Raw genomic sequence first — 26623 nt, forward strand, 5'->3', positions numbered from 1 at the left:
TAAGGTGAAAAAGCAAAATCTAGGCCAGAGATAACCACTTAGGAGGTGAGGTACCAGCATACAGAATGTAACTGAGGCCTAGGGAAGGGGTAGGAAGTGTGAAAAGGGCTCAGGGATTAAAACAATCTCCAACACTGAGAACCTGATGGAGGAGAGAAATTTGAAAGGGAGACTGAAAAGGAGTGGCCAGAAAGGTAGCAAGAGAACTAAGAAAGGTAGCACAGAAAGCAAAAGGAGAGTATTTGTGTGTTTCAAGAAGGAAGGAATGCACAGGTCAACCAGTTTTATTGATCCTGAAAGGTCAAGTAAGATTTCCAGGTCAAACTTACCGGTAAGGAAGAAACAGTAGGGGGAAAAAAGGCATTTGAATATATGTGAGACTAAAAGTCAACCAAAAATGTAAAACTAATTAAAAAGAGTTATTTTTAAAAGCATAACCATGCTTTAATTTTCCTTCATGTAAGTTTCTTACAATAAGCCATTAAAGCATATTCTTACAAAGAAATATTCAACTTTAATAACAGTGACAAGGCAAAAGCCAACCACTAAGGTTGCAGCGTTTCTAATATTACAGTATTAGAACAGCTCATGCTTTGCAGTTCCAGATCTTGAAATTAAACTTTCTGAAGAATAAAACCTACCTGTTATACAATTCTGAAGCCAATGCTATAAACACTGAATTTAAATTATTAGAAAATTAAGATGATTTTCCTGAAAAGATAATTTCCATATAAACTTGAAAAAGGAAAGAGATTAAATAAATTCACTTAACATTTGAATACCTACACAGTTCAGAAACACCTGTGACAATTTCCCCCACCAAGGGCTTATAAATCAGTATTGGTAGGTTCTTTAGCAATTCCATTATTTGTATTAACACACAAATTAATGAAGCGATGTAGCCAGTTTTCTTTTATTTTCAGCCACTCTACTATTAAGGCCATCACGCCTACCTATTGTTGGCTTTATAAGTAGTAGAAAGAGCACAGGATTTTGCACTGGAAACACAGCTTCTAATCCCAGCTCTACTTTACTGCTATGTATGTAACCTTAGGTAACTCATTTGGCCTCTGTAATAAACTGAGTAAGACTTCAGTTTATTCACCAGAAGAACGAAAAAAAACTTCATTCATGAGGTTATCAAGGTTGGGTAAATGTAATAATAAATATTAAATGACTCAAAACCTAACATTTTCAACCACTTCTGTGAATTGAAATACTGAGTTTTATGCTATTCTTATTTCTGCTGCATGTATGCCAAGCAATTACACTCTTAAAGTTTATGTCCTCATTAGAGATCATATCTTGGAGCAACTGATTTTAGTAAAATTAGCATCAGTCTTTATATTAAACGCTGCCGTATTCTACAGTAATGATAAATTAAGAGAGTACACTCTTCTATTTTTCACTTTCCCTAAAAACTCCAGTAAAATGACAGAAAGGGAATTTTTTAAAATATAAAGATATGAGTCCACAAAAATGCAAAGGATGAAAAGACAGTAGCAACAAAAACTTAGAAGCTGGAAAGCAGATGGCTGAGTAACAAATGACTTAGCAAACAAGGAAAATCAAATCCTTAGCAAGCAGTGGATAAAGGCAGGAACAAACCCAATTTAAATTTCAAAATCCCCCAAAGACTCAAGAATTGGCAGTACTGCTTACATCTGAAGTGGGGTGTAGGATGGGGAGGGGATGCTAAAAAAGAAAGATTGTTTAAAACCCAACCAGCCCCACAGATCTCAACTAACCCCTTCCACCGCAACAAAAAACAAACTGATTTTATAAAGCCTAGAGAAGGTAAAATATAAGATCCCAGGATTGAGGGAATCTGTTACAGAGAAGGTAGGAAAAAATAATGAAAAATGGGGGCATATATAGGAATGAAACATCTATAGGGATCTTGCCCTCCAGAAGGCTTACAGACAGGCCTTCACTCTACAGGCAAGAAATCAGTGTCACCTTCTCTGGGGAATCTAACCAGCCAGGAAGAAAGATAAGAAGATACTGATCAAAAGACCCACCAACCAAAAAACCTGTCAGGTCACCAGTGAAGCTAACAGTTGACAAGACTCTCTTGAGAAAATCTAATCAGCATTTTAGTCCCCTACTCTTATACAAGATTATCTACAATCTAAGGGAAGTCTATAACATGAAAAATGAAGACCAAAGCAAACAAAAAATGAAATCTGGAGGAAACAGACCACATGATAAGAAAACTTAAAAAAAAATAAATAAAATCTAGCCTTTATATATTCAGATAATTAAAAGAAAGTACAGTCATGAAATTAGAACACAGTATCGTTTAAAAGGAACAAGGAATAACAGAGAGCTTAGAAATTAAATACATGATAACAGAAATAAAAATGCAAAAGAAGTAGAGCAAAAAGAGATAAAAAACAGTAAAGATACAAGAAAATCTGACAGCCTAGAAAGTCTTTCCAAGTAAGAGGAGTTTAAAAAAAGGAAAAAAAAAAAAAAAAGATAAAGAAATAATCAACAACCACATTCAAGAAAAAGTCCCAGAATTAAAAGATGTTTCCAGACTGAAAGGACACATCAGGAATTCAATACCAGGGATGATTATCTTTGCAAAGTTTCAGAACAATGGAAACATATTCTTTCAGAAATTTGAAAAAGGGAGGAAAAGAAAAGGCAGGCCAAAGAAGAGAAAAAGAAAACACATACACAAAGATCACATATAAAATATGAGGAACCAAAATGGCTTCAGATTTCTCAAAAGCAATATGGAAGTTAGAAAGCAATACAGCAAAATTATAAGCGAACACAATTTCCCACCTGGTATTCTTTACTCAGACAGACTCAAACCAGTATCAGGGTAAATTAAAGTCATTTTAAAACATCAAGAAAAACACAAATGAAGATGACATCAGTCACCAAAAATTGCAGATCCAGCATAGGAAAAAGTGAAGGGAATCCAGTGAAGGAAAAGAGCTGTGCTCCAAGCTTAGGGGGCAATCAGTTCAGAATGGAGGTCAGAGAATATAAGAGAAATTTCCTCATAAGATAAAACTGATAATATTTGATAGGTGTGAATATTTTGAGAGACAATAGTGAAAAGCTGAATAAGAGATAAATACACAGAAAACTAAGCAAGGAAAAACAAACAAAAAAGACAATGAACTCCAGCCAGATCATGCTAGCAGTCAAGAAGCCATAAAGAGAATTTGAAATTACATCTTAAGCCCCATACTTAAGTGCAGCAGACAACCAAGAATTACCAGATACCTGAGAAAGGATCTATAATGAAAGGTAAAGTTCAAAATATACAAAAAGGGAAGAAAGGCAACCTGCAAGAAAAACAGACTATTTCTGATAGATCAGAAGTTCTTAACCATTTTTGTTCCACAGAGCCTCCCCCCTTACTAAGGTCACACTATACTGTGGATTATTTAATTAATATATCACACCCGCACCAACACATCCCTACAAGAATCATGTTTTTTTGAATTTCAATTCAAGCTCACGGAGCCCTTGTTAAGAAGCCCTGTGATAGATGAAAAAATTCCATATACTGGACAGCTGCAGGATAGGGTGGGAGGTAGCCACAGTACACTGTACAAGATAGGGAAAGTAAAACTTTGTAAGAACACTAAATGATCATTAGTGATATAATCGGGAAGGGGGGCCAGCTGGATAGGTGACCATGGAAGACTTAAATTTAAAAACAAAAGAAGTATTTTCTTTCACACACACTTAAGCATGGCAAACAGAACACAGTTGTAAGGACTGCCAAACTCATTTAATTCTAACAACCCTATCAAGTAGGTATTATCCCGTTTTTACAAATAAGGATACTAAGGCATAGAGAAGTACCCCAATGTTAAGTAAAACAAGTAAATGACAGAAGGATCAAACCTAGGCAGTCTAATTCCAGAGTCCATGCTCCTAACCATCAAGCTATGCTGCATATCTAGAAGCAAACCAAGCATGTTATTTTAGAGAATAGGAGGTAAATATCACAATAATCATCTAAAAGAGGTGAAAAGTGACTGCTTCTGGAAAAGGCAAAAGGGGAAGATTATTTTTCTTTAAATATTTTGTAAACTATTTTGACCCTTTAAACTGTGCATGTAAAACAGTAAAAACTTAAATTACCATTTAGTATTTCACAGTTAAAGTACTTTAACTGATACAACCACCCTCTGTAATAGGCACAATGAATATTATTCCCATTCTACAGATTTAAAAAACTCTCATTCATTCCTCTTTAACAAATATTTGAGTACTTACTAAATAGCAGGGACTGTTTAGAAGACAGCCACCAATTCACCTCCAGGAACAATGAAGTACAAAAAAGCAATTCTTTTTATTAATTTCTTTTCAACCCATTGCATAAATTATATGATCCTACATCTCTCACTATCGTGAATAAGATGAAGGACAACATAAACTTGAAAACATGAATAGAAAAACTGACTGCAAATCCAAACAGCAGAGAAAATATTTAGTCATTGCCTTTGAGGAACGCAGTCTTGCGGGGAAGAAGGGTAAACAGATAATTAGAGTTCAATGTGCACAGTGCTTAAATACAGGAACACTAAAAAGAGCTAAGGAAACAACATTCCCTGGAGAAAGAGAATGCTTCAGAGGGAACATCTGTGCTGAGTCTTGAACGATAAATAGAAGTATGACCAATTTAACAAAAGAAACCATTACTCATAATCACAAAAGACTACATTTCAGTGTGAAAATCTTTATCTTCCCTTGTTATAAAGGTAAGTTCATGCTAAAGACTAACATAAGACTTTAAGATCTTTTCAATAAAAATAGGTTTTTAAAAATAAGATCATCTTACTGCTTTGATCCATTTTCTAATCTTTACAGCCTCAGTAGTGGCCAACTGAAAGCATTTTCCACATGTCCAATGTACATTTTTTAATCTAAAGCTTTAGGGTATTATTTCAAAAGATTAATAAACAACCATCCTTTGTTTATACTACCATCAAAAAGTTGTATTTGTAAGCAAATTTCCTGAGTCATGGTACTGAAATTATAATATACCCTTTCCACCTCTCCCATGAGAGACTAAATGATAGCCCAGCTTCCAGAGGATAAAAGTGACAGAGAAGCTAATGTGGGAAGAAAGATAAAAAGAATTTTCTTTAATAGTATTCTATTCTTTTTTTACTCATGTAGTTATCTTCAAATTCCCTTCCAAGGACAAATTCAACTGAAAGAACATTTTTTTTTCTAACAGTTGTTAGATACTGTGATAAAAGAAATAAAGCTACAGTAAAACACTACACACACACAATTTATCTTTTCAGACCTCTACAGGTATTTCAGGGGTGAAACATTTTGACTTTTCAGAATCTGGAGGATATTTCTGCAACAAAAATTTTCCAGTTTTGGTGACTAACTTTGATGTTAACAAAGGTTCAAATATGTAAAGTCAAAACAAGGGACAGTTTGAAGGCTACTCAAGCTACTTAAAACAATTATTTTTCATCTCATTTCTCAGGATCTCTTCATGCCCCTAAGCTTTCTGCATAATTCGCTCCTAATCAGTCTTTACCTCAGTTACTAGCTGGAAATATTAACTTTGTACTAATATGTGACTCTATCCGTGCAGTTAAAAACCTGATTTTAAGTCCTAACATCTGGCTTTAATTGCCTGAAATGAAACAGTAAGCTGTGGAAAGCCCTATCACCCCTGACCACACCACCAGGAGGGAAAAAAAGAAAGTCATGTCAGAAGACCACAAATTGCAATTAACAAAACCATAGCAGGTTTGGATGCAAAATGTGGCTTTTCATTTGTGTATTTCAGCCCATCTCTAAATTTAGCATCCACATAATTTACCTGTTTTTACAGGGACTTCACTCAGATCACAAATTTTAGATTTAGAAAACAATATCTGGGGTAAATAACTCTTTAAATTAAAATCACAGGTTGTATTAGCATAGTAATGACAAAAATAAAAGGCTACCAGTAACTATAATGGACTATTTAGGACGCTACCTCACAGAGGACTACCAATTAAAGTACAGTTTCATATGAATGATACTGAGTGTATTTAGTGAGGTAAACAAGATTTTAATTAAGTGACTGTTAGAAAATTCAAATTCTCATATATTTTAAACAACTAAATGTATTATGAAAAGCTTGCTTGGCCTTTGTTTTCTTTTGCTAAAACTACAATTCTTTTTGAAACAGGCTCAATTTTTCCCAAGTACGAACCAAAAACATATAGATTACAAATGCTTCAATTGTTTTGATGAAAGTTCAATCACAAATATCTCAAACTAACCCTTAAGTAATTAAGTACCTTGCAAAGTTTATTCAAAATTTCACGGTGAAAAACAGTACCCTTTATCATAACTCCTACAGTGTTATTTTGATCAGCTAGTCACAGACTAGCAAATTTATGAAAGGGGGCATTCCTTTTAAAATAAATTTGGTAAAAGCAATGTAGACTCCCAAGAGATATCACAACTTTTCAAGGCAGTCAGTTTCAAAGACAATCTGATTCCATAAACGTGAAGCACATTATTTCCAACCTGAGAAAACGGTGGTTTAAGAATCGATTTTAGGGTTTTTTGGGGTTTTTTTTTGGTTTTGTTTTTTTTTTTTTTTCTGGTAAGGAAAGGAGCAGGTGGAGTAGATTAGCAGGGGAACAAGGTCTTGCTCTCCTGCCTCTCTAAACCAACCCTTTCCTCTTTTTAAGTCTAAGCCAGGCTTCCTTTACTCTTTAAAATGGCTACCACCTTGGTCTACCAAGCACAAGAAAAAATGTTCAGATAAATTTGCTTGTTTGGACAGTGCAAGCTCTTCTCCCCTGCAAAATATTTAAGATTCCCATTCCTTTACAGGTCCAGTAGAAGACCATTAAAAAGTATACAGAAGTTGGTCAGTTATAGTTTGAAGGCAATCTCTATAACTATAACCCAGATTAGATCATCCTATAGGAGCTGGCTAGGAAAAGCAGGTAACATTATCACCCAGACTACAATCGAACAGTAAAATGGAAAAAGGACAGTCTAGTAGAGGAGAAACAAATGTGGAACCACAAACCCTCTAGAGATGATCATAAGGACTTTAGTACCTCAATAGAAGGAATTAACTATTGTTTGGGTTAGCAAAACTCACACTTTTGTTTATCATTAACCTTTCTAAAAAATATTTTATAAATAACAAAAACCACTTGGTGCCCTCGCATAAGCTTTTAATGTGAACTATTCTGACAAGTATAGTTTACGTATTAAATGTAAACCATTTCCTACTCGCTCTGAAACCATTCCATAACACTCTTACTCTAATAAGAAAACACTTACCATGAAAATACATTTTCACATACAAAAATGAAAACACGTAAAACAGATTAACTTTGAATCTGCTCAATGTCTGCAGAAACATGGCATGATCTTACCTCTCCTCCTCGCCATCCACCAGGGGTGTCGTCAGCGGTAGCACCTTCAACGGGAAAAGAGAAGCAGAGGCTGCTAGGCTGCTGCTACTCCCATCTGAAACTGCTGACACTCCCCCACTGTCACCACTGATAGTCTGAGGTAAACCAACTAAGGAGGGTTCCACTGGGCGCCTGGCATCTTCGATTTGGCTTCCAATTGCCTGAGCTAATGATTGTGCAGAGAACTGAGTAGAACTTAACGGTATCTGTTGTGCCAAAGGCAAATTTATATTAGTCGCTATCAAGGGAGGTTGACTAACACTTTGAACCAAATTACCATTTTGGGTTGCAGAGGGCTGTGCTATATTCTGTGGTGGAACCAAGTTTGTCGGGGCAGAAGGCATTCCAGAAGGAACAGATGAACTAACCTGATTTGTAACAGAAACACTACTAGCAGAGGGCAAAGGACTAACTGCGGGCAATTGCTGCACAACTCCTTGAGCTACTGATTCTGCTCCTTGTGGGTGGGGAGGCACAGTTAACAAGGTACTCTGGGGTGCAATGACCAATTGTTGAGGAAGGCTCGAAGCACTAGTTTGAACTCCCTGATGAAGAATCCCAGTTGGAGCAGGTGGAACTACTTGTGAAGATGGAGGAGCACCTTGCTGAGTAACTGAAGGTGTGACCTGGGTGGAGGGCTGCTGCACTGCAGTGGGTAGGTTGGCTTGCTGACCAATATTTGCCATCTGACTGCTAGTCGGTACAGCAGATGCTGCTGGTTGAGCCTGGCCAGTGGGCTGGCCAGCTGCCCCTACAGGTGGCGCTTGGACCGCCGTGGGCTGGACTGGCAGCTGGATGCCCTGTGGCTGGGCCACAGGAATCCCCGTTGTTCCTGCTCCCACCCCGGCAGAACCAGGCTGTCCAGAGGACACCGCCGTTTGAAGAATCGGCTGCTGCTGGACATACTCTGAAAGGGGATTCTGAGTCATTGATTTCCCATGGCCTGGAGCCATCTGTGTAGAAACGGCTGGGTGCTGTTGTCCGTATGGTAGCGGTTGGGGTGGTGCCCCTGGAAGGGGAGTTTGCACTGGAGGAGCCATCTGAGAATATGGCAGTTGGGGTTGAGCCAAACTGGAAAGGGAAGGCTGCTGACCTAAAGCTGAAGTTCCACCAACCACGTTAACGGGGGGTGGCTGGACACCAGTTGCAGCATTGATAGTGGCTTGAAGAGGTACTGCTTGAAGACCTGGCTTCTGCTGATAGCTCAGTTCTTGAGACTGTAACTGTACTTGGGAGATCTGTGACTGAGAAATACTCTGTGGTATACTAGCTGTTGAAATACTCTGTGGACCAGCGCTACTGAAATCCATCTGTAGAGGGGCCACACCTTGGAGAGCGGGTGGCTGCTGCTGCTGCACTACCACAGCAGGGGCTCCCATCTCCCCACTTCCCACACTCTCTGTATAGTGACTCAGTGTGCTGACACTACTGCTCACCGAACTCCCACTGGTGCTCTCCCTCTCAGAAGTCACTTCTGCAGGGTTTTGTTTCACCGTCTCCACCACCTTATTTATCACACCTTCCGTGGCAGGTACAGCATTTTCTTTTTCATAGAACTCCGTGCAAGTCCATCTACCTTTCTTAAAGGGCTCAGAACTGGTATCTAACTTCACAACCCGGAACCTGGATGTGTTGACTGCTGGTTGTGGCTGCTGACTTGAAACCGGTCCCACAGTCATCCCAGCCACTGCGTTGGGGATGTTAACAATCGCCGAGGAGGAAAGGGCCCCATTGCCCATGCCGCTCAAGATATTCCCAGAAACACTAACTCCGGGCCCACCACTCACACCAGCAGCACTGGGGATATTGCTAGTATTGATATGCACGTGACCAAGCACGCTGCTGGTCACACTAGGGTGAATGCTACCCACAGCAGCAAGGTTAACGTTACTCACTGCGCTAGTGCCAGTAACAGAATTTAGACCCACACCACCAGGAGCACTGGAATTGCGGATATTAGTCATTGCAGATGCAGGTGAGCCACTGGATGATACAGCAGAAGTCGGTGCAGCTGGTGTAACACCGTCAGAGCTTCCCATTGTGGAGAGTCTCCTGGCCACAGGGCTGGCGGGCGGCCCTGCAGGCACAGGTGCACTGGTCACACCGGCGTGGGCGGCGTGGTGGTGCCCATGGTGGAGGTGATGTCCGTGGACGTGGTGGTGGTGATGGGGGTGGTGCGGGTGGGCACTGCCATTGGTCACGACATTCTGGGGTGGAAGGTGAGGCAGGTGAGTCTGAGGAAGGTGGGGCTGGTTGGGAGAGACGGCCCCAGGTGTCTCGGCTTCCTGGAAGTTATTCAGAGTCTCCTCTGAGGAGCTGCGTTCCGGTTCCCCTAAGTCAGTCGCCCTGGAAAGCGACACGTCCAGGATCTCGGAGGAAGACAGGTCCTCCGTGTGCGATTCATCCAGGTCGTCGTAGCTCTCAGTGTCCTCGGCTATGCTGTTGTTGGAGCTGATACTGGCGGAGATCTGAGCCGGGGTAACGCTAGTGATCTGGAAGCCACTTTTCTTTTTCATCTGAGTTCCGCCTGGCGCCAGGGGCTGCGCCTGCAGCTGAGCCTGCGAGAGGAGGTTCAGGCTTTGTGGAGGCGGAGGCTGTGGTCCCGACGCGGAAGATGCTGCGGGAGGCGGCGGCTGCAGCAGCGACGGGGGCGGCAGATCCTCGGCAGATGTGGCCTGACTCCCCCCAGCGCCGGTACCTGCTGCGCCGAGCGCAGGGGCGCTGCCACTCCCGCTGCCCCTTCTCGGGAACATCGCCGGGTGCGCCATCTTCCTGGCGCTCATGTCTGCGGCGGCGGCCGCGGCGGCGGTGGCCTCCGGCGGCTGGTGCATTGTGTGGGGGCCGGGGGGGCGGAGGAGGCGAGTGCAATTGCCTTCGGCACCGTAAGCTCGGGGTTCACGACGCCGGGCAGGAAGACGGGACCCGACGCTCCGCCAGGCTCGGTTCCTCCGGTTCCTCCTCGTCCTCCTTAGCCGCGGGCACCGGCGCCGGTCGCTCCTGCCTCCGGGGGCGAGCTTCGGGAAGGGAGGACGAACGAGGGTGAACTGGGCGGCCGGGGACCCGAAGGGGGGGAGAGCCCCTCCAGTCCTTCGCCCTCCGCTTTCCCCTCTAGTCTCACACCCCACCCCCCTTTATACTCCGCTTCACGTGGGGTGCGGGGCCGGAGGGTGGGGGCCGGGGAAGGGAGCGGGCAGGGAAGCCCGAGAAATGCCCACCTTCCGCGGCCGAGCCGCCAACTCGGAAGCCACCTCCACCCGCTCCTCCCGCCGCGGCGCCGGCGGCGGCTGCAGAGCCCTCCCGGCCGCCCTGCACGGAGGCGGCGCGGAGCGGGTCCCGCCGGCCTTCGCCGCCCCCGGCCCCGCCGCCGCCGGCGAGCCCCGAGCTCAGCGGCGCCCAAACCTCCCCTCCCGGCCCCGCGCCGCCCTCCCCCCTCGCCCCGCGGACCCTTTCAAACCCCCTGGGCTCGCGGCGGCTGCTCCGAGGGGAAACGCTGGCCGCGGCCGGCACCGGGGCGGCGAGGCTGCGAGCGGGGCGGCGGCGGCGGCGGGGCGCCCGGTACGCGGAGCGCGGCAACGAGGCGCGGGCGGGCGCGCAGGGACGCCGGGTCCTCGCGGAGCGCGGCCGGGGCGCGGCGGAGCGAGCGGGAGCCCAGGGAGCGCTCCATCACTGGCAGCCATGGAGCCCGAGCATTTTCCTCCCTCGGGGCGGGCGCTCGGCGCGGCACGCGGCCTCGGGGAGGAAGGGGCCGGCGCCCGAGCCACCCGGGGGGCGGCGGGCCTCTCGCGTCCTCGTCCTCCGCAGCCGGCTCGTCCTCACCCCGCTGCTCCCGGGCCCGGCGGGAGGGGGCCGCGGGCGGCGGCGACGGCTCCTCGCTCGGCGGCGGCGGCCAGACGGGCTGGTGCAGCGGCTGCAGCCGACGCCGTTCAGAAGCGCGAGGGGTGGGGCTGGTCGGTGGCGGCAAACGGGGCGGGTGAGCGGGTGGGTGCTGAGGGCGGGCGGGGGGCTGTGGTGGTGGTCACTAGCGCTCTTCTCCGGCTCCACCGTATCGCCGGGTCTCTCGCGGCTCCGGGAGAGGAGGGACCAACGCCGAGCGCTGGAGGAGAAGGAGGAGGAGGGGCGACCGCGGCTGGAGGAGGCGGTGGCGGCGGCAGGGGGAGGGGGCGAGGAGCGGAGAAGGAGGGAAGATGGCGTCTGCGCATGCGCCCCAGCGCCGCAGACAGAAAGCCTCGTCTGGCGGGGGAAAGGAGGCGGCGAGTGTTCGGGCCAGCAGGGCGCTCGGTCTTTCGGCGGAAATTGCCGAAGGCTGGCGGAGACGCCGCTGGCGGAGACGCCGCCGCCGGGGCTGGTGGGGGTGGGACATCGCGACCAAGGGAGCGAATCCGGGTCGGACTGGGCGAGTCGGCCCGCGTGGGGGTGGGGCAGGCTGGGGGGCTGGGGCCGCGCGAGTGCGCGCGCGCGCAGGTTAGGTGTGTCCGCTCTTTTTTCTCACGCGGCCGAGGAGGGGGCGCGACGGGGAGGGGAGAACCCCGCGAAGGTGGCTGGTGCCCCGCACCCCGGGCGTACGTCCCCTGCGGGGCGGGTGGTGAGGTTCTTCTCCGCTGCAACAGCATCACGAGTCCCGGGACCCTGGGGCCCGCCGCCGCCACGACATGAGTCAGGCTTTCTTCCTCGGCGCGCGGCGGGCCCCTCCCCCTCGCCGCACCTGGGCTCGCCCCCGGGCGCGCCGCCCTCGGCCCTCGGGGACGCGCGGAGGCTCCTCGCGGCGGGGCTGCCCCTGTGCCCCGCGGCGTGGCCGCCACGCGGTCCCCTCGGTCCCCTCGCCGCGGGCAGAGGTGGCCGAGGTCCCCGGGGCACGCGCCCTGGAGGGGAGGGGCTGCAGGCGTCCTCACGTCGAGGGAGGGCAAAAGCCACCCAGCCCCGGAGACTCGCCTGGCCTCAACAGGTGGAGCCCGTTCAGCTCCGACGCAGCCTGGTTTCATTGTCCAGGCTGTGGCCCCCGGAGGTTTCACTTAAAAGACAAGTGGGCTGGTCCTGGTGGGAGCACGTGGAATGAGAACTGAAAAATGCCTTTGAGGGTTAGGATAAGAAAAAGAGCTGTCCGAAATTCCAGTTTAAAAAAAAAAAATCACCATTTCGTGTCACGTTAGGTTTGAATGGACTCCATTTACTGAAAGTCGCTTGCCCGGCATTTACATGTCAAAACCTTCTAGTTCTGAGCATTTTTTTGAAAACTACGTCTTGCTCGGGAATTTAAAAACAAGCAAGCAGAAGTCTCCAGAGAATTTTTTTTTTTAACTTAGGTTGTTGGGGGCGTAAACGTTTTTACGGTTACAACGCTGGCTCGGGAAACCTTAAAGGACGCAGAAGATCCACAGCCAATTTCAGGAAATTGTTAAAACGTAAACGTATAGTCGTCTTCAGTTTTTGGTAAACCTGTGGTTGTCAGCTCAACATCTAACCTTTAGGTTTCTCTGAAACTTCTCTCATGCCCTCCCTCAAAAAGCTAATATTGTCACCATTGTCTTAAATTATTGAATAGAACCCTCCACATCCCGTGCCTATCAAAGCTATGTTATATTGTTCCTGTATCTGTGGTCTTTCCAACTAAACAGAAAAAGCAGAACTATGTAATATTTTTTACTTCAAATTGTTAATGTGGAGCTCTGTGCTAGGTGCAAAGGAAGGCGCTCACAAATACTGAAGATGATATGGTGATAGATATCAAATACATTTGAAAAGACCGTACTTTATTTCTTGTTTTATGGTAGTAATTCTCGAATTAATACATGAATTAGTGTGCATTTTGATCTGGCCATTTGCGTATTTTACAAAAATAATCTTTTGAATCCCCTAACAGCTTTTTTTTGAAAGAGATATTTCTGATTAATGGCCATCTTCCATTGTCAAAATGCAAATCTGACATGATTTTTCACCATTTTTTTAATGGAAAATAGATATTATCCTAACCGCTTGAAACTGCAGTGGAATGTAGATAGGCAGAATTCTATTTCTTTAGACTACAGAGTGAAAGAAAATGCTCTTGATAGCTCTCAAAATGTTGCCTTAGGTCAATGTTTTAAATTACCCCAAGCAACCATTCAACTCTCCTTTGGGTTCCTAAATACCTGGTGTGTGTGGATTGAAGCTGAAAAACATTTAAAATAATTAAACTCTTACCCTAAATTGACAGAATGAGTTGTTGAGATAACACCGAAAAAGCAGATACTAACCATTAACAAAGGATAGTGTTTTGTTTTGTTTTACTTTTCATAAGAAAATATGGTCCTTTCAAAATGTATTTAATTTTTGCCTGCCACTTTTTTTTAAAATTTCTCTCCCCTTCCCACCCCACCCCCAGTTGTCTGCTCTCTGTGTCCATTCACTGCGTTCTTCTTGTGTCCACTTGTATTCCTGTCAGGAGCACCCAGAATCTGTCTCGTTTTGTTGCCTCATCTTGCTGCATCAGCCCTCCGTGTGTGCTTTTTGCACTAGGCAGCTCTCCTTATGGGTGCACCCCTTGGCGTGGGGCTCCCCTATGCAGGGGACAGCCCTGCATGGTGTAGCACTCCTTGCGCGCATCAGCACTGCGCATGGGCCAGCTCCACACGGGTCAGGAGGCCCGGGGCTTGAACCGCCGACCTCCCAGGTGGGGGACGGACGCCCTAACCACTGGGCCAAATCCGCTTCCATTGTGTGCCACTTTCAAACCTCTGTTTGGGCTGCATCAAGTCCCATCAAGATATAAAGAGCCACTCAGGGAAATCTGAGTTTGGAAAAATGTGATTCTTATTTTTTCCCCCATTATTTCTATAAACAGCAATGTGTGAACATAAGTATATTAAAACAAGCAGAGCACCTGAACAGCCCCGTGTCACCATATTACTACCTTTTTGTGAAAAAGTGGATTTTTTTTAACCTAAATATTAAATGCTTACTGCTATGTGTAGTGAAGTCATTCAATCCTTTGAACCCAGTATTTAGAGTTATCTTTTACCTTTTGAAAGAATTTCACTGTTTACGTCAGGGGCTCTTTTTTTGTTCCACAGACCCCTTTGCCAGTCAGGTGAAAACCACGGTCCCCTTGCTAAGACCACCTATACTGTGTTTTATTTAATAAATATGTCACACCCACAAGAATAATGGTTTTTTTGAATTTCAATTCAAGCTAACAGATCCCTTAAGAACCCCTGGTAAGTTGTGAGAGTCTATCCCTGAATTACCTTTCTACTGAAGAAGATATTAGTCTGTACTACAGTGTTTATTTCAATCTAGTTATTGCCACCTTGCAAACCAGCATGTATATTTGACTATGTTTAGTATTTATTCTACCATAAAACAGAACATTTGCTCAACATTCTAGCATAGTTTACTTATTTGTGCAAGCTGCAATGTGGATCAGTATTTAAAACCAAGTAATTCTCCAAAAGCACTGCCCAGGAAAAGTACAACAAGGAAAGCTTACACTCAGAATGACTGAGTGGTAAAGACAGATATTAAAGATAAACGTGTGCAGAAAGTATGCCACTGTTTCACTCCAGTAATTATTCTGGGTAATAGTACTTCAGTCATGTTATATTACTTATCTGTAATTTTTAAATGCCATCTGAGAAGAAAAAGGAGTTAAATTTTTAAATGGGTGTTATAAACATGACAGACCCCACATTTTTACACATGAGGAAACGTACAGGGATATTGCAGCACGTTTATAAATGCATTTGTTCTCTAGAAAATTGTTAAAACGAGACCAAAAGTAGCATGTGCTATTTGAATATTGTAAATACCGCAGAATACTTACTCTGAAACTTTTCATTCGCATGTCACTGCGTATAGTGTAGCTTATCGCTGGCTAATTTGGGGTAGCATTTGTTAGATTTTCGATGTAAAAACACGAAGGTTTGGCGACACAATTTTATACCCTCAAAGGAGAGCATGCTGATAAACCAGAAAATAAAGTACAGACATCTGAATTTATAGCTAGCAAGGCACACCGGTCCACACTGGCTCCTTTAATTCCACCCTTTGGGGGAGGAGGCATTGTCATACTCCTTCTAGAAGTAAATGTTCACAGAGAAGTTAAATAACTTGTCCAAGGCCTGTGCCTAAATTGGGGGCTCAGGTCCTCTTTGTTCAGATTCTATGCTTCCTTTTTGAGAGATTTATCTGAAAAAGCAGTCTGAATTCTAGGAATTAGTATTTCTCAAAAATCTCCTGGAAATTACTAAGGGTTCCTTTAATGTTTTTGAACGCCAAGGAAGATACACTATAACACAAATTGCATACCTTCCGTGTGAAGAGGCTAAAAATGTAAATGTTATATATTCTACAGTCAGTCTTTCTGACTTATGAATGTAAATTTGGAGATTTTTCTCAGAGCTTAAGAAAATCATTTCTAACATCCATTGCAGATTTGTGAAGAGACATTGGAGAAAAAAAAGAACATGTTAATTAAAACTTTTTTTTAAAGTCTAATCAAATAACCCTTAAATCTTCCCAGATGATAACTAATATTTGTCGATACCTGCCACATACTACGTATTGCTCTGAATGCTTTAAGTATTTTATCTCATTTAATCTTCACGACTGCGCAAGGGAGGAACTATACCTCATTTTACAGATGAGAAAGGCAGCCACAGAGGTTGAGGTCTTTGCACCTTGGCAAGTCGAGGGGCTAAGATGGATGTAAATTCCAGCAGTCTTACCACGCCTTTGCAGCTACCTCCAAAACATATTTTTAAATCAGGTTCCTGCCAACTCTAGCTCCCAAGTTAAAAATTCTGCAGTATACTCATGTTTTAATTTTCATAATTAGGTATCTCCAAAGAATCTGAGCACCGTTTTCTCCTATTGCAGTCATTCTAGGAAAGAATGTATATTTTAGAGACTCAGCCTTGGACACATAGGAATTGGGCATAAATGAACAGACCAATGCTTCAGTAAGTTTGATGATCTTTTACTGATCTAAGACCGAAGCCAGATGCTTGAAAAAAGGTTTTAATCACAACTGAGAAATGCTATGTACATAGGACTAGGTCAATGTTTTCCTTATTTTAGCAAATAGCCTTTCTTGAGCATGTGAGAGCCTAGAGAATAACTTAGTCTTTCTAACATGCTCTAAGAACCAATTTGTATTTTTGTACATCTTTTGGAATATTGAGTTATAGATACAAGCACATTTATCATAGTTATTTGTATCACAATTCTAATAAGACTTCCGTCTTCCACCATAGATGAACCAAAACCAGGTCAAGAAGTACAAACAACCAGTATCCCTTTGTATTCAAAGATTAAGTTCACAAACAGGTCTCAAAGTTCAAGTCTCAAAGCTCAAGGAAAAAGGAATGGCTATTGAGGTCATTCCTTACTATGGAATTTTCCTTTGCTTATTTTTCTCCCTCTTCTCCAACTTATCTTTTAGAAGAAGAAAATTGATAAGATAGTTTTAGTCACTTAAATTGACATTTCCAGTTAATTTCACTATGGAAGAAAAACAGGAACTGTTGTCTTAAAGGCCAAAATCTTTTCTAATTTTAATTAAGCTTTAAACAGAAGAAGAAAGGAAAATCTGCAATGCATAGCAAGCTAATCTGTAGTCAGAAGCACAAAATAAAGTCCCCACTAGTATTATGATCACAGGAAGTTAAAGAAAACAGTTTTTCACAAAAACTTTTCTGTATGAATGGTAATATAGAACCATTAAAGAGGAAATGCTGAAATTTCAGAGAAAAACATGAGATGAGATTTATGAGGAAAACCGATTTGTTTTATTACATGCAATTTATACACACACTTGTCAAACTCAAGAAAATTAAGTACATGACTGACTCAGCCTCTTCATTGAGTTAAATATAAAGTTAATTGCAAAGATGCCAACAAAGCTTTCCATCAAAGGCTGGAAGAAGAGAAGTTTCAGGTGCTTTCTTGCCCTAGTTATTTATAGACAGGAATTGAAACCACAAGGTAATGCCAACTCAGTGGTTTAACTTTAATATTTTAAGAGTTTCTAACACTCTTTATTCAAGTCATATAAAAATGGCTTTTTAAATTACAACTCTATCAATGCATGTTTTGAATAAAATAATTTCACTGTTACTCCAAAAGTTTTATTACCAAAAATTATCCCCAAATATTTGATAAAGAAAAACAAGAATTTTGAGATATATACTTTCATGAGCTGCATCTTGAGAAAGGAGCTCCGTTTCCATTATTCTGTCAAGCATAAGGTAAGAACTCAGTAAGTACTAGTAAAGAATTTCTCATATCCCACATTCTGTAGGAAATACTGCCAACATAATTTAACATGTGAACTTTATTACCGGACTGGCTCAAGAGGTTCCTGAACACCATTAAGTTAAAAAATCACGGCATTAGAAATCAAGTTCATAATTAAAATTTTGGTCAAGGGCACCCAACAGTACTGTTTCCTTCTCTGGTCTTTATCTGATGTCTCTAAAATTCTCCCTACCCAGCCTGAGCCTATAACAACTTGCTGACTACTCCTTTTCACCAAACACCATGCCCAAAGCATTTTTTATTTTTGTGAGAAACTGAGTTTAGGGAAAATGGTAAGAAGATATGAGTGAAATCTGCATCTCCTTTTCTGATAGCTCTGCATTTGTTTAGGAGCAGTGCACTAGGTTAAATACTAATTAGAAGAGGAACCCTTAACTTGTGTGGATTCTGGAAATGCATTCCTTACATCCTACCCTACAGTCCCCGAGGGCTTCGTGCCCAAGGTCTGTGCTCCAGAACTATTTTCTAAGAAGCTTGCTTGGTGATCTTTTGCATGACAGGTTGCTGAGCTCACACAAAGCCTACAACGGAGAATTTCAGGTACTATGATCCCTTTTTTAAAAAGTTACTGACTTAGTTAATAAACCTATAAAAATTTTTAGCTGTTTTTCCTAGCTGTTTATTGATCACAACTTCCATTTTGAAGTGTTCGTATTAAATGAGGATTCTGTTATTTTGCATTTCTCCCCATGGGAAATGTTTTTTTCTTTTCTGATTGTATAATAAAAACGACCCTCTCTTACATAACTAAGATCAGATTAAAGAAACTGCCTTGTAGATTATGATGCATATATTTTTAAATTAAGCACATAATATTTTGATGATAATGATTCTGTAGCTGAAATACATTCCCAATGGATCCATAACTGACCGAAGATGGGACTTCTTTATGCATCCCCTTCATTTGAAAAAACAGGGAGATTTTGGTACTGGAGCCTCTCAGATTGGTAGAATCTTCAGAGGAGGCAAATCACCATTTCTACCCCGTGTTGCATTATTAAAATGTCCAACGATAATAGTCTTTGGCAATGTTTTCAATGATTCTGTTCTAATTAGACATCAACTTAGCATCCATCTTATTACTAGTTGTACCAGATGAGTCATACTTTGTAGGCTCGGGCCTTAACAAAATCTTCAGTGGCTTTTATCTACAAGTCAAGTCCTTTGATTGCCAAATACATTTTATAATGAGCACTCTTTCGCTTCCCTTTCCACGCTCTTCTCAACCCAACCCTTCCTCCACTGGCATTTCCCTGACCATACCTCGGAGATCGAAATTACAGCCACCTCCGACTTTGATGAAACCCGGGAATAGTAATATTTCATTTTCTTCTTTTCTTCATGATAATTGTGCAGCAGTCATCATCTAATAACACTGTTTGCTATTCCATTCATCCTAAGTATACGATGAGTTGTATTTCATGAACAAAAACAGGGGATAAAAACAAATTATTATTTCAAAAAGAACATTCAACGTTTCACAGATACGTGCTATTAACAGTCATGGCTGATCTCATCTGAATCCTAATGCAGATATTTTTCACCTCAGTAGGATAAAATACTCTGTAATATTTCTACATATGGTTTTCCCTGAAAAGCACTTTTAGTAGAATTAACTAAAAGGATGTAATAATTTGTGTGGGCTGCTATATTTTTAAGGAGTAGAAGATTGGAAGTATGGAGTTTTGTTCTCCCTAGAATAACTGGGAACATGAAAGAAAAGATCAAACCAATTTGGGTGTCAATAACTATCATCCCCTATATTTTTATGTAGCATTTATGTAATCTAAATACCTTTAAAAAAATAAAATACATATTTTTTAAAATCTGAATATCTACTCCTCTTCTTTGGGGGACAAAGTTGCCTGGTGCAATAGTTTTCTATTCAACAATGAAGGCACGGAAGGAGGCAACATTTTCCCAACACCAGCTCAAGGATATATTTCCATAACCTTATTGTAAACTAAGGACAAATGGAAAGTGGCGGGAGATCAGTTTGGTTCATCTATCATCAGAGACATTTTTCCTCCAGGTGAAAGGTAACCAGAGACCTCCATGTCACTGCAAGTATCTTTTAATCCACCGATTCCATAGAGGTACAGTATGGATCTTTGGAAATTAGATAAGAATACTTTTCCTGTGAAACAATGGCAGCTATATAGTTTAGAAGCTGCGGTGATGAGCCCTCATTGATGCATACATCTTCCCAGGTGCATATGGTTAGTGCCAAGACCAGCCAATATGGCTCCTCAGTGCGCGCATTAGTCCTGCCTAAGTCTCGAGTTTTATTGGTTGTTTTTAAATTTGTTTCTGATTCAGTTGTTGCTGCTGTTTATTTTTTTAATGGCAGACATTTTAAAAGAGAAATATCTACCAAAAGGAAGACTATGTTCCTCCTGTAGCAAAATCTCCAAAGTATCAATACTAAGACAAAAAAAAAAATACACAAAACTTAGCGGAAAGCAGGGACGGTGGCAATAAACTAACCAACCACTTGTGGTGACTTGTTCCCTAATAAACACCATGATCGCAAACACCCATGGATAGAAAAAAGTTTGTGTCCCTAACTCTCTCTTATTATTCATCACTTTTATTCTATGACAGCCCATTAGATTGCTGTTGTTTCAATGAGGTCTCCACCCACAAACATTTCTTAAGGCCTCACCTAAGTTGTAGCTCATTTTAAATGCAGACCAGAAAACTCAGCTTGTGCCTACACACATCCTAACAGAACATTGCAACCATATATTTCAAGAGACCATACTGCGCTTTTATAACCAGCAGAACCCTGACTAATACAAAGCCTTAAGAAATGTCTCTCAAACTATTCACAAGGAGACACAAAGGATTTGCGTTTATCCATCAGCTTACATTCCGCATTGGTAAAGGGTGGCCCTGTGGATATTAAGTCCACTGCCCGCCCCCTCTCCACCCCCCCCTCCCCGAAGTGGTCCCTCATGCATGAGTTGGGAGCCTGTTGGATAACACCACACCAAGCAGTGGGCCCAGGCCAGCTCAGGCCCATCCCACTAATGCATAGCCAGTCAGGCTGCTGGAGAAATCAGTGACAGTGGCGAGTAAGAGGGGAAGGAGGATTTTGAAGTGCCTAGTCATCACAGGACTTCGGAACTGATTGCCATCATTTTAATTAGAATGCAAAATTATAATTCTGATCAAGTATCTTTTAATTAGTATTTTGTAGAGTCATTTAAATTTCCAAAGAACAACCTCGTTAACACATCTATTTGAGAACAGAGTAAGATCTTACTAATTCAGACTATATTAACCATCATGATTCGTGGACTGAGAGTAAATTTGCATTTGTATTACCTATTTTTTTTTAACAGATCTGATTAGAATTTAAGTGTATAAATCTGGCATCAAGAAGCATTTTAAAATATTTACCTCTTCCATCACCTATATACAGATAATTGTATGTTCAAAAACTTACCATAGTAATAGTTTGAGAATAATTTGCTGAAATAATGAAAATTTAAATTGACATTACAAAGCAACTTTATTAATTAAGCAATGGGTCTTCTACTATCTTGATTCTAGTCATTATGTGTACCTTAAAATTATAAAAAGTATTGTTTTGAGGGGAGCAGATGAAGCTCAAGTGCTTGAGCTCCTACTCTCCATGTATGAGGTTCTGGGTTCCATCCCTAGTACTTCATAAAAAACAAACAATTGAAAAAACCAACTCTCACTGGGGAGTAGAGTAGCTCAGAAATTGAGTGCCTGCTTCCCATGTGTGAGGTCCTGGGTTCAGTCCCTGGTACCTCCTAGAAAAATGAGGATTGTTTTGAAAATCAGTGTATAAGTCATCAATATGCCTGCAGGGAGTTTGAATTAACCACATTTCTCTTGATAATAATTAGGAATAACTAGGGAAAGAACAAGATCCATTGGATATTTCACAAGGAATTCCAATAGACTTTTCATACCTTTCATGTTTTTTTGAACTGAGATTGTGTTTTTCATCTAGTCAGTCTTTTAAACTCCATCTTCTTTCCAAACAGCTGAGATATCATTTATATACCATCAAATTCACCCATTTTAAGTGTATAATTCAATACATTTTCTCCATTTCTAGAGATGTACAACCATCACCACAGTCTAATTTTAGAACATTTCCATCACCCTAAAAAAAAAATCTTTGTCCATTTACAGTCACTCTCATTCTCTCTCCCAAACCTAGGCAACCACTAAACTAATTTCTGGACATTTTATGGAAATAGAATTATACAAAATGTTTTTTGCATCTGGCATCTTTCACTAAGCAAAATGCATTTGTGGGTCATTCATGTTTTTTAATCTGTATCTTTTAAAATCAGCATATATGGTTGTGCTATATGGAGTCTCCTAATAATCTTATTCGCGTTTCATGGCAAGATTTCTATGCAATGTCAAATAAAACTACTTGGAGAATTATGAAATGATGAGCACAAAACTTGATTGGATATGCCTCACCAAGAAGAATCAGCCTTTAAATACATTTTTTTTTCCAATTATAAAAATAATACAGAGTTCAGCATGTTAGAATACTGAAAATAGAGAACCACGGAAAAGTGTAAAGTGTCATTTTAATTTTACAATAAAATAAAGCCACTATTAGTAGCTCAGTCCTTTTTAATGTTGCATTTACTTTTCAACATTATTTTCTCCAATTTTAAAACCACCAGAAAAGTTGCAAGATTATTAGGATGAACCGCTTATACTTTTCATCTTGACTCACCAATTGTTAACATTTTGCCACATTTAATTTTTCTCTGAGAAGTGCTCTACTCACACAAAACGTACACACATGCAAGCTCCTGTGTGGTGAGCAGCAGACATCACAATACTTCAACCAGAAAGACTCCCAACATGTAACTCTAAAAACGAGGGCATTTTCATCCACAATCAAAATACCATGATCAGGAAATTTAACCTTGATTCAATGCTATTATCTAACATCAAGTCCACGTTCAAATTTCCCAACTGCTCCAATAATGTCCTTCATAACTTAAAATAAAAATGAGAAAACCCTAAAGTGCCAACTGAGGAAAATCCATTGCGTTTGGTTCTTGTATTTCTTTAGCCTTCTTTAGTCTAGAACATTTCTTAGTCTCCCAATCTCCCTCCCTCCTTTCTTCTTCTTACTTTTTCTATCTCCTTCCTTTCTTCTTTCTTTCCTTCCTACCTTCCGTCCTTCCTTCCTCCCTCCCTCCCTTCCTTCCCCCCTTTTTTTTCTCTTTTCTTTCTCTCTCTCTCTTATGTTTCTTTCTCTCTCTCTTTCTTTTCTCTTTCTTTCTCTCTTTCCATTGACATTTTTGAAGGCCAGTTCTTTTGCAGTGTGTCCCTCAAGCTACATTAGTCTGATTGTCTCTTCATAATTAGATTCAGATTAAACATTTGGGGAGGGTCATGAATACTACCTACATGTCATTTTATCTTCTCAGGCATAGCATCAGAGAACCTTCAGTCTTTTTAAAGATAATTACGTATACATTTTATTTTTTATATATTTGGCATATTGTATGTAAATGTTAATCCTCTGCCTTTAAAAATAAGCGTTCTCTCATAATTTCTCCATATAGGAAATTCTTCAAAATCATCACTTTAAAAAAATACATAATAGTGCATCCTTTGGCCACCTAGGATTCCTGCCTTGGGGAGTCCCCTTTCTCACTGCACCGGAATCGGTCTGTGTGACCAATAGAATATGGCAGAAGCGAAGGAATGGCGATCCTAAGGTTAGGTTATAAAAGACGCTGTAGTTTCTGTCTTGGTCCGCTCTCTCTTTCCTGCCACTCGCCCTCAGAGAAGCCAGCTGCCATGTTGTGAGGACCCTCAGGAGAAGGTCCCATGGTGAGGAAATGAGGTCTTTGGTTGGCCAACAACCAGGGCACAACTGAGCTGACAGTAACGGTGCCAGGGAGCTGAGAAGCAGGTTTTCCTGCCCTGCTCAAGCCAAGAGAGTGACAACACCTTTGTGAAAAATCAGCTAAGCCACTCACAGATTCCCGACCCGCAGAAACTGTGAGATAATAAATGTTGTTTTGGCTGCTAAGGTTTTAGGTAATTCCCTACACAGTAATAGGGAACTAATATAAGGAAGTAGGAATCGCTTTATACTCTCACTAGCACAGTCTGGGTGCCTGTCTGACCGTACTGCGTTATATTCTTTTAAAAATCATTCCAATTTTATAGGTTTATAAAAAATGGCATCCTTGTATTTCAGAATGCATTTCTTAATTCATGTTCTATGAATTGGACTAGTCCCTTCGTATCTTAGGCCCACTTATTTGTAAGACAATTTCTTCTTCTTATGTATAAAATCATTCTCCATTTCCACTTAAATTGATTGTAATATTTTCCCAATTTTTAAATTTTTAAATTTCGTTTATCATGTTTTGCTGTTTTTTGACATTCTGAAGTTTTAAGTAGTCGAATTTATGTTTTGGGGATCTCTTCTATTATGCCTAGGAATTACTACTAAAATTAAAAAGCAGGTTAAGGGGTTGACGGATGGCAGCACAGGGGTAGGGTGTAGGTTTTCATTAGATGGTCCGAAAAGGCCTTGCTGGTACCATTTGAGCAGAGACTGGAAGGTCATGTACATCTGAGAGTAGAATATTTCAAGTGTTGAATTTTAACAAATATTTTTCTGCATCTATTGGTTTTTTGATCTGTTAATATGTGGATTAGATTGACATATTGGGATAAGCTTTACTTGATAATGACATATTTTAATACATTATTGGATATAATTTGATAGTAATTTATTTAGAAATTTTGCCTTTAAATTAATAAATGAGATGAATCCACAATTATCTTTCCATAAATTGCCTTTGTCTGGTTTTATGATTTTCAAAGACCAGATTTTTGTTGTTGTTGTTGATGATTATCTTTGCTTATGGGCCACGGGATTTGAACCCATGTGGTAGGCAGACGCCCTATCCATTGGGCCAAGTCTGCTTCCCTCTATTTTCTTAATTCCAGCTTTTATTATTTTCTTTTTTCTACTTTGTTTTCTCCTAGCTTTTAGAATTGTACATGTAGTTTATTTATTTTCAATTGTTCTTGTATCTTAAATATATTCATTTTCATTTAGACCACTATAGCTACATCCCACAACTTTTGATGTTGTACCTATAAACATATTTTATAATTGCCATTGTGATTTTCTCTTGAATCCATGAGTTCTTTAGGAATGCTTTTTTTGTTTTGTTTTGTTTTTCAGTTTGTGACCCCTGAATTCTGCTTTACAGAAAAAGAAGTCTGCAAAAATTAAATCTCTTCCTTAAAATTGCATAGTTAATCCATGGCCTGAAAATAAAATTTCCTGATTGCTACTCCACTCTGTCTAGCTAATTTCTTAATTTATATTCTTTCCTCATTAGAAAGCATCTTGAAATTAAGCCAACATTTTCTTTAACTCATGTCACATCTAGACTTCTACTTTTTTTTTATTAGCCCCATCTGTTATACATTTTTAAAAAATATTTGTTTAAACCTTTTTTATAAATATATTTGGAAAATTTTCTTGCTGACTTTCTTGTCCTGTCAGGGTTTATTGATTTCTAACCGTATCATTTGGCGTAGTTCTTAGCACCTACTAGGTTCTCAGTAAAAAGCTTATTGAGGATTTTATTTAATGAATACTTAAAGAATATTATCATGCCCCTATGAGCTTTTGGTGGTTGTTGTTGTATTTTTTTTAGGTACCAGGGGCTGGGGATGGAAGGACCTGGGACTTCTTATGTGGGAAGCCAGTGCTCAACCACTGAGCCACGTCGGCTCCCCTGAGTTGGTTTTTCAGTTTGTTTTGTTTGTCTGCTTTTTTGTTTTGTTTTTAGGAGGCACTGAGAACTGAACCCGGGACCTGCCATGTAGGAAGCAGGCACTCAACCTCTTGAGCACCATCTACTCCCTATGAGATTTCTTAAACGTCAGATGTTAACTCCTGGGTTGGATGGAATCTGCCTGGAGCATCAGAGCACAGCACCAGTGAGTTAGGAGTTGAGATGAGATGGACAACAACCAAAAAAGCAGAATGACCATTGGTCCGAACAGCAGTTAGTTCATGGTCAAAAAAAAAAAAGCAAGGAGAAATATCTGAAATAATAAAAATGAAATATGAGTGATAATAACCATCTTTCAGGAAACATCTACAACCATGAGAAATAGGTTTTATTGCTCCCACTGTATAAATGGAGAAAGAGAATCAGAAGTTTGGGTGACTTTTGTCCAACCCAAGTGACACAGCTGAAAGTGAAGACTTGTTTGGAATGCTACTTCTGCCTGACTCCACAGACCATTCTCTTCCTCATCAGCCACAGTCTTCTCTCAGAGCCCTTCCTCCCAGCTCTAGCCCAGCTCAGTCAACATGGGAGGGGGGGGGGGCCCTCTTTCTGTAATTGGGAAATGGGCAATAGCTCTAAAGCAGAGAGAGGAGGTGGTGGTATTTGGCTCAATCTCCTATAAGCACAAAATATTTTGCTAGAGATTAAATACCTACCTGGTTTTTTGTTCTTATCCTTAAGAATAGTCTTTGTTTGGTGGAGTGGTGGGGTGGGGGGGTGGGGGGGGTGAAGAACAATTGCCTAAGCACTGGAAAGTTCTCCCATTCACATACTGCTTACCTTCCCACTAGAGCTGTTAACAAAAGGACTCTAATTTCAGCACCTACAGTGCCCCAGTAGGAATATTATTCTTCCTTGCAGCTAATAAGCGCTTTTGTGCATTTTCTCTCTAGGCGCCTTTAAAAAATTGGTGATTTCCCTCTTATTAGTTAATAAAACTGCATTAATTAATTTTACCAATATAATTCGGTGCTGCACAGTAACAACTGTTTTCTTTGAATTTAAATATTATAAACTATGTTTGCTAACAATGATCTTATGATTATTTTATAA

The 26623-nt window shown here is 41.5% G+C and overlaps 1 protein-coding gene and 1 long non-coding RNA gene across 10 annotated transcripts in view; one reads left to right on the forward strand and one right to left on the reverse strand.

The window, feature by feature from the left end:
* Window positions 1–11568, reverse strand: part of TSC22D1 (TSC22 domain family member 1) — a 126969-nt gene extending 115401 nt beyond the window's left edge. The window contains exons 1-2 of one of the 9 annotated variants that reach the window (XR_011645836.1): window positions 10875–11567; window positions 7392–10444 (exon numbers count right to left, since the gene is read on the reverse strand). Coding sequence is in view for 7 of the 9 variants with exons in the window: in XM_004457868.5 (XP_004457925.1) it covers window positions 7392–10261 (2870 nt within the window). In the remaining 2 variants the exon portion in view is untranslated. Of the gene's footprint in view, window positions 1–7391; window positions 10775–10874 lie in introns of those variants that run through there. The other 8 variants (XR_011645837.1, XM_004457868.5, XM_012524875.4 and 5 more) reach the window with 8 other exon arrangements.
* Window positions 1–26225, forward strand: part of LOC131273444 (uncharacterized) — a 129459-nt gene extending 103234 nt beyond the window's left edge. Inside the window, exon 4 of the long non-coding RNA XR_009180663.2 lies at window positions 25565–26225. This is a non-coding gene — a long non-coding RNA (uncharacterized lncRNA). The remainder of the gene's footprint in view (window positions 1–25564) is intronic.
* Window positions 26226–26623: the final 398 nt, after the last annotated feature.

Source organism: Dasypus novemcinctus, chromosome 15 (assembly GCF_030445035.2).
Source record: "Dasypus novemcinctus isolate mDasNov1 chromosome 15, mDasNov1.1.hap2, whole genome shotgun sequence".
NCBI classification, from domain to species: domain Eukaryota; kingdom Metazoa; phylum Chordata; class Mammalia; order Cingulata; family Dasypodidae; genus Dasypus; species Dasypus novemcinctus.